Source organism: Balaenoptera musculus, chromosome 10 (genome assembly GCF_009873245.2).
Source record: "Balaenoptera musculus isolate JJ_BM4_2016_0621 chromosome 10, mBalMus1.pri.v3, whole genome shotgun sequence".
NCBI classification, from domain to species: Eukaryota; Metazoa; Chordata; class Mammalia; order Artiodactyla; family Balaenopteridae; genus Balaenoptera; species Balaenoptera musculus.
Window position 1 is genome coordinate 100,955,222 of NC_045794.1, and position 8,364 is coordinate 100,963,585.

Consider the following 8,364-nt stretch of genomic DNA (forward strand, 5'->3'; position numbering starts at 1 on the left):
GTGTTGTTACTAGTTTGGAATGAAAACTATTCATTGTAATTCCTCATCTGTAAGGGAAAATTTTTCATACTAACATGTATGTAAAACATACAGTATAGTCACATATTTATATACATGATCAAACACATTAATTTAGACTTCTGGTTGTTTAAAGCTCCCCTTTTAATTGAAAAATATAAATTAACTCCTTAAAGAATGCTCTCAGGGTTGATAGACTTTTTTTGATACATATGCACAGGTAACATCATGGAAAGTGAACGTGTGGACTTCCAAAATGTGTTAAATATGATAAAACAGCTGCTCACAGAAGGTTTCTAACCAAGACAGGTGATTGCATGGGTGTGGAGCTCCACCCGGCATGCCACTGATCACCGTCAGCTCCGGGCACACTAAGTCTGTTCTTTGTGCGTATATATATTTTATATATATATATATATATATATATACACACAATATATATATATTTACATTTTTTTTTTAAAGAAAGAAGATATAGAAATGCTCTCCCAGCATGCTTTTTTTTTTTTTGCAGGGGGAGGCTTGGCTAGTAATGCAGTATCCTGCCCTGTGCTCTGTTCCTCACATATGCTTGTCCCATGGCCAGAGTTTCATTTCTGTTGCTAGTTAACTCAAAAACTGAGTAAACTAAAGCAAAAGATTTTGAAAAACGCTTCATTATGTGTGGAAGGAAAGAATCCTCTCTGCGGATGCTTGCTCACTTTTCCTTAACCAGCCTGAGACCCTATAAACAGTTTAACTGCTCTGAAGGCTTCTGTCTGCTCTCCTCAACTCTCTCCATAAGAAAAAAAAATGCTTACCCAAGGTAAATTGATACTAATTAATAGGTTTTTGGGTAAATAATTGAGAGTAAAAATGAAGCCTTCATAAAGTAGGAGTACAAGTTATTACGAAACAGAGGTATCAAAATGGAATCCCAAACCTACAAACTACTTGGAGACAAAGGCAAAAAGAAGAAAAAAAAATCATAAGCCTGTTCTGCCTTTCCACACGGTACCCAGAGCTCCTTAGAGGCTGCTCAAAAGGACACATTGTCTGGGATGACTGAAGAAGTGGCATCTCACCCACGAGCCGCCACAAACTGGCCATCTCCGGTTTACCGGGCTAGTTTTAAAAGCATCAAAGTCTTGGGTGGGCAAGTCGAATGTCCAAAACCCCAGTGAAAGTGTAAGTTTTCACTCGCACTCATCCTGCTTGCTTTAATTCGATTAAATGCATCTGTTTACTAAGTCCTGGTAATATCTTGGATACCGAAAATTTTAAACTATTAAAACGTCGCTAGGTTAAGAAAAGGGAAACTACACTCAAGTGCCCCATCCTTGTGAGGCTGGGCTTCGGCCGAAGGCTGAGCCGGGGCATAGCAGGAAGTGGCCGGCCGCATTCCCATTAGGCAAATCTTGGGAGAAATCAGGAAAAAATAACTGTATAAGGCTGATACTATAAACATCCTGGTATAGCGAGAGCCTTCCTAGGACTTATTTTTCAAATATCTGACCGCGGGCATGGTGCGGCCCACAGGCAGAGACCAAGTTCTTCCTCTAGGAAAGCTGTCCATCAGCATATTCTTCAACAAAGTCAATTCCCAGGCTTCCGTTTTGCTAATGCGAGCACGCTTTTTAATATTATTTACTTTGAATAATATAATGTGATAGCGAGTTGAAAGAGACTTTAAAAACCTGAAACCTGAAAAATACCCAATAGAATTACCTGAGTGCTATTATTTTCCTTGCATAAAGCAGAATTTGATTTCTGAATTTGCAACCAAATTATATGTAAATCCTTGCCAAGTAGAGAGAGGATAAAAAAGAGTGTGTGTTCTTGAATATTATTCTGACTCACCCAATTTCTTGTTTTACCAAATAAAAACTGGGAGGAGGAAAAAGGCATTAAATTAACTTATTACTGTGTGTGAAAGCCAGAAAAAAAAAAGTCAGCTAATAAAAAGGTTAGCAAGCCGCTATGATTATACAATGATTTCAGGTGAAAATTACAAAGCTAATATCCTGGCATTTAGTCACTGCCTTCAGTAATGATACAGTTGTCAAATTTGTATTTGTGCCAATGGAACAAAAGTTGTAAGTGGCATAATGGAAGATAATCTCTTTTTCTTTGTGGCTTTTTTAATTCAATGTTTTAATCCACCCATTTAATCACACAACATATATCACATTAGTTATAATATTTATAGTGTTTAGGAAAGTAATTATATAGTGTGGTTGTTGGGTGTATTGGTTGTAGTATTTGTGTGTGTGTGTGTGAACGTATCTCAAAGGTATGAAGCATTTCTAGAGTTTGCACTTGGGAATGGTTTTACATGAGAATAGTAACCAGATATTTATTTTCAAAATCCCCGTTTGGTTGTTACCAGGCTTGCTCATTATTTTGGAAAAACAAGATTTGGTATCAAAGGGGCCTGGTACTTACAGTGTTTAGATCTCTGCCTTCAGCCCTGTCTGCGAAGCATTTCTGTTGTTTTAGAGTCCCCAGCGTTGCTAAACCACAAAATGTCTTTAATATGTTTTTTATAAAGTAGTTGAACCATACAGTAAAGATGGGGAAAGGGGGAATTTATAATGGCAGTTAGTGGTTGGGTTCTTCCTTGGCGTGGCCGGAGCAGGAGGGGGTGATAGCAGGATCTGGGTGGCTTTGGGGGACTGCCCTGCACATAATCATCTCGTGGGAATGTGTCCTCTTACTCCACACGTCCTAGTCAGGGCTGGGAACTGTAATAGTGAAGAAAATTATAAAGGACAAGAGAGATTGGTTTTCTCTGCCGTATTGCTAGAACGTGGGTACGGCATTCCTGAGTCTCAGGCTGTCCTTTTCGGAGTCCTTTTCCGAGGAAGGAGGAGCACAGAATTCCTGGGCTTCCCAAGCTGGACCCCATAGTCCTGGAAGCTGGGAGGGCCACCCTGGACCTTCCTCAGGGAAAGAGTGAAACCCACCCCCTTGAAAAATCACCCCTGCTTGGGCTCTCTCGGCTTGGTGTCAGCAGCCGTGGAAAGTGAAAGTTGGTCAGGATTTCGGTGAAAAGATTAACCAGAAAACATTTCTACTCCACTTTCTAAAAGTGAATTTTCTCATGGGGGCGGTGTGGGGGGGGGGAGCTATCCCTAGAAAGAAGAGGCCACAGTAAGATTCTAACACACAGGAAAGTAATTTTGGAAGATTTCTTAATGGATCCTGTTTTTTTCCCCTCCCCAAATCGTATGTCATACGGTGGTGGCAGTGATGTGTGTGTGTGTCTAGCACAATTTAAGGCCAAGGTCATGGGGGTCTAGAGAGCCTCCAGGGTGGGTCAGTGGGCAACAGAGGCCCTGGCCGAGCTGCTCCAGCTGCCCCAGCCCAGCCTCGCCCCATGGCCAGTGCCTCTGCCTGGGCCATCCAATCCAAGGTGGAACGAAGTTTCCTGGGAAGCAGGGCACACGAGGAACTTTTGAATTTACCAATGGCATAAAAAGTATATATATTTTTATGACAACGGGCAAGTTTCAATTGGTTGACAGAAATGGCGAGATGTGACGTCAAGGGACACTGGTTAGAATGCCAAGGCCGGCTGGGGGGGGGGGCGGGGAGACAGGCACAGAGAGACACTGGGATGGGGCCCAGGAGGCCTTCTTTCTCTCGGGCCCCTGTCGCGGGCATCCGGGGACAACCAGGTCCATCTGGCTCCGAGAGAGGGCATGCCCAGGCAGGGGGATGGGGTCCGAGCACAGCGACCCCGTGTCGGCGTCCCCAAGCGCCAGAAACCACTCAGGCGCTCCTGCGGAGCAGGCAGAAAAAGCAGCTGCGGCCTTCTTGTCATTCTAACCAGTGTCCGGACCCTGGAGCCCGGCTGGTCGCGACCGCGGGAGAGGGCGCGGGAAGGAACCGCGCGGCCCGTGGGCAGCAGTGTCGTCGTCCGGCTCCAAGATAGCAAAGCTGCGGCCTAGAACTTCTCCCCGCAGCTCCTGCGCCCTGGGCCGGGGGAGCAGGAAGTTGTTTCTGCGGGGAAGGAAGAGAGCGAGGTTGGAGCCGGGCAGCAGCTCCGGGCACGGTGCCCCCGCCCATCCCATGCCTCCCCGGGCACCGTGAGGGCCCCCCCTCCACCAGGCACCTTGCGCCCCCCCCCCAATCTCTGGGCACAGTGCGCTGCCCCCTCCACTTCACAGGATCCTCTGCACCCCGCCTCCCACCCCACTGGGCACCGCGGCCCTCCGCAGCCGGGCGGGCAGTGTTGGGACGAGCCGCCGCGGGGTCCTCCTGGTGCGCGCCCTGCCCCGGGGGAAGCCCGCTGCCACCGTCGACCCCAAGCCCTGCCCCGGAGCCTCGTCTAGAACTCCACGGCGAACAGTAGCCTCGCAGGGATGAGCCCGGAGACCTGGCCGCACTCCGCGGCGCGCACGGGGCTGCGGTCAGGCCAGGGGCCGTGGGTTCGCCCCGGGTCCCCAAGCCGGGCCCGAGCGTGCGCGCGCGCGCCCCGCTGCCCGCAATCATGGCAGCCGGCGCCTCGGAGCGCAGCCGCCGAGCGCGCTCCGGCAGCCGCCTCGGTGCCAGGGCGGCGGGGGCGGGCCGCGGCCGGGGCGTGCGGGCCGCCGGGCGCGAAGCAGAAGGCTGATGAGTCCCCGCGGCACGGTGCCCCCTACCCCGCGGGGGCAGGCGGCCGGGACCGCGCGGGCGGGGAGCCCCTGGGGCGGCGTGCCCGCGGGGGCGCGCACGCGGGGCTGCGGGCCCAGGCGCGGGGCCCGGGCGGCGAATCCGCTGCTCGCGCCGCCCGCCCCGCCCGCGCGCGCCGGCCCCGGGAGGAGGGTGCGCGGCGGAGGGGGGGAGTCGGGGAGGGGCCGCGCCCGGTCCTCACCCGCAGCGGGCACGGCCGGGGGCCCCGGGCGGCCTTGTTGGTATTCCGGGCACAGCCGAAGCCCTGACCTCCCCGCGGAACAGGGGCGCCCGGGAGCGCGTCACGGCCGCTGCCCCCGGGCGGTCTCCCCGGGCTGCGGGGCCGTAGGCGCCTTGCTCCCCCCCAACCCGTCCCCTCCTCTCCAGGTCCCCCGTACCCCCTCCCCCGCCCTGATCCGGCGGCGAAGGGGTGGGCAGGGAAACGCGCTCTCTGGGACAGGTGCCAACTCCGAGACAAAAGACATAAAATAGGCGGCAACGGGGGAAGCGCGGCCGGCGCGCTCGGGCGGGGACGGAGGCGCCGCGGGGGCCGCATCCTCGGTGCCGACCCGGGAAAGTTTGGGAAGTCGCCGCGGCGGCTTCGCAGCGGCGGGGGACACACGGGCCGGGCCGCCCTCCGCGCCGCGCTCGCCCTCTCTGCGCCGCTGCTGAATAATTCATGGCGCGGCCGCCGGCCATTAGCATGCACCGGGCGCGCGGCGCGTCTGTGCCCAGCCGCCGCCGCCGCATTCGGCGCCCCGGCCGCACTAGACGAGCGGCCGCGCGGAGGCTGGGCCCGCGTTGTCCCCGCGCTCGCCCGCCGGTCCGCCGGCCCGGCGGCTTTCATTGTGCCCCGGGCCCGCGCCGCCCGGCCGTCCGGTGACCGTCCGCACCCCGCAGCGCGCCCGACGGCCCGGCGCTGGAAGTTCGGGCCCGCGGAGCCCGGCCGCCCGCCCCGGGATGCACGTGAACTTGGAGAAAGTCGCGGGGCGCGCCGGCGCGGACCTCCGCTGCAGGGCGTGGGCGCCCCCGGCCCCGCGCGCTTTCGTTTTCGTCCGGGACAAAGGTCCCTCGCGGCGCAGGTCGCGGACGTGGAGATCGTGTCCTGCGGGCCACTCTGCGGGGAGGTCCGGTCGTTCAACACAGGGAAGCCGGAGCCAGGAGAAGTGGAGCAGCGCGGTCCGAGGCGCGGTGCGGGACCAGGGGAGTGGGGCCTGGCCGTGCGCTTCGCCCGCGCCGTCCCGGAGCTGTCCCACCCTGCCAAGAGTTGTGGGAGATGACACCGCTTTGCTCTCTGCCTTTTCGCCGCGTGAAGGAGAGAATCACTTGGAACCCACGACTCAGACCGATGGCCGAGGGCCTGTGCAGCCGTGGGCACGATAGCGCAGCGCCGGCTGCGTCCGGGCGCGTCCCTCCGGCAAGGGCAGAGCGCCCCTGTCTCGATTGGGTTCACTCTCGATTCTTGAGGCCGGTAAGTGCATTTCTCACTTTCGCTACTTAGTGGATATTTAAATATTAATGAAGGGATTTCTAAGAAGAGCCCTTCTGTAGGTCAGGCCTTCCACAGACCAGGGGACCCGGGAAGGAGGTTGTTCTTGAACCTGAAGCCGCACCAGCTTGCAAGAACTCCATGGCCGTCATTAAAATTCTGGAACTTGGAATTTGTGAAATACAGCTTCTGATCTCAGGTGTGTGCAGGCCATTTGCCAGAGAGAATTTTGTTGAACACATAAAATACCGTTAGCAGGCATCTTACATAGAATAGAAGGAAAAGAGAACACATCTGTTTTTAGATTAGATGTGTTCGGAAAGGTTACTTGGAAGCTACAGTCCAGCAGTGCTTCTTATTTTTTTCTGCTTGTCAGGCGTTTATGGAGAGCTGGCTTAGGGCGGCCCTCGGTCAAGCACTGGCCGATTGGGCCGGTGGAGTGAAAGCCCTGTGCATGGAAGCTGCTGTTTATGGTGGCATAAAACGAAAAACAACTCATAACTTTTCATAATAAATCCCCCTTTATAGGTGGGTCACACACGGGCCCAGCCGGCAGCCCTGGGGAATTTGTGGGGAGCAAGAAAGGGGGTGGAGGAATGCACATTTGCCGTAATTACAGGGTTTTAAGGTAACACTGAAATTAATTTCTTCCAAGTTGGGCTTCAGAGGCCAAGGCAGTCTCTGCAGGCCAGCACTATGTTCATTTTATTTTAGTTTGTTGGTTCTAGCTATTCGGGATTTTCAAATGCTTGTTTGTACTTGCGTGTACCTATCCTGTTAAAATGAAACCTGTAACGGGGGGGGGGTATTAACCCGGTTTTTAATATGATCATATCGCAGGTGTGATTTCCCCTTTACTCTCCCCCATCTTATTGATGTGGTTTGGACAACCTTGCTGGGTGCCTTGACCACAAAATAATGGGGAGGGGGGCCTGTTTCCATAACACCCCGGAGTGTGAGCTGGCACTCGGAGGCCGTGTTTCCGGGAACGTGGACAGAGGCCTGAGTAGCCCAGGCTTGCCTCATGCCTCCCTCTCCCCGGGCTTTCTGGTTTCCAGATCTGAGGGGAGAACCCAGAGGGACAAGGAGACCACTTCAATAAGCTCTTGCCCACCTGGCAGCGAGGCTGAAAGTTTGCTTCGTACTGTAGAACTATCCTCGCCATCTTTTTTTGCTAGGCCATCCTCTGCTCCCTCGGTCCCCTGTTTTACATTTGTATTTATGACTTTATCAGAGGCAGTTAGCAGACATGAAACCCGGGGGTGGGACACTGGGGAGTGATCTCAGAAACCGGGGCGCAGCTGCGGAAGGCATGCCAGTTCGGCCGGGAGCTGCTGCTTGCCGTGGCATTGGCGGTGACGGGTTAGTAATTACGGAAAGCCCAGCTTCTGTCGGGGCCTTGCCTGTAAAATGCGGGAGACGTTTTCCCAGGTCCACAGATGACCCGTAACGTAGCACACGATGGGCAGGGATGGTGTGGCGTTCTGCTCAGACTGTTGGGCATCCCCCAGGATTAAAACAGACCCCGAAACAAGGGGCATTGGTTGCTCCCTCTCCTCGGGCCTACGGGCCGGACGCCGGGAGCAGGGAAAGGCCTGAGCATCGAGGAGCCACCCCCAGGGCCACTCAGTGGGGGATTGCTTTTCGTCACAGCTCCAGAGGCCCATCGCCTGCCCCATGTGTGCCCTGGGCAAAGGGAATGTGGCGGGGCTGAGAGTCCACTGCCAACATCGGGGCCTGCCCCGCAGATGGAGGCCCTGCCCCGGCACCAAGACATCCTGTCCTGCCTTTGTCCTTGTCCTTAGAGCCAGCCCAGTTCCACTGGAGACTCCCGGTGGAGACCTGGGTCCCGCCAGGGGCTTCTTACTATGTTGGGATGTCTCACCCGGATCAAAATGTATTTTTGAGGACGAGGACACAAGACGAGGTTCTGAAAATGAAACTGGCGCCTGTCTGGTTTTTATCACTCTGGATTTAAGGGAAAGAATGTGCTAAGCAGGGGACAGGGTCTTACGGACCTTGGCGGGCTGGCGGGAGGATGGCCCTCGTGTTCTTGTTTTTGTTTTCAACCAGGGCCGGGCCCGGCGTGGCCCCTGGCCTGCACTGGGGCCTTGCCGTGCCCTGCCTCTGGCCACTTGAGGCCCCCGATTCTGGCCTGGGCGTCTCCAGGGTGCGGGTGAAGCTGGCTGCCCAGGTCTCACACGCCGCCTGAACAGGTGCAG

General features: G+C 54.9%; 1 protein-coding gene across 3 annotated transcripts; it reads right to left on the bottom strand.

Moving 5' to 3' along the window:
- Positions 1-3,449: 3,449 nt before the first annotated feature.
- Positions 3,450-6,120, bottom strand: LOC118901899. 3 transcript variants are annotated; one of them, XR_005021485.1, is made up of 2 exons: positions 5,659-6,120; positions 3,450-4,002 (listed from the first exon to the last, which is right to left on the bottom strand). XR_005021485.1 is itself a non-coding variant. In XM_036865682.1 (2 exons), exons 1-2 carry the CDS (start codon positions 5,401-5,403, stop codon positions 3,825-3,827), a joined length of 726 nt encoding a protein of 241 aa, XP_036721577.1. In that variant the 5' UTR covers positions 5,404-5,644; the 3' UTR covers positions 3,450-3,824. The 3 variants fall into 3 exon arrangements, 1 of the variants encoding a protein (XP_036721577.1); XR_005021484.1 differs by lacking the exon at positions 5,659-6,120 and adding an exon at positions 4,194-4,349; XM_036865682.1 differs by lacking the exon at positions 5,659-6,120 and adding an exon at positions 4,856-5,644.
- Between the last annotated feature and the right edge of the window lie 2,244 nt (positions 6,121-8,364).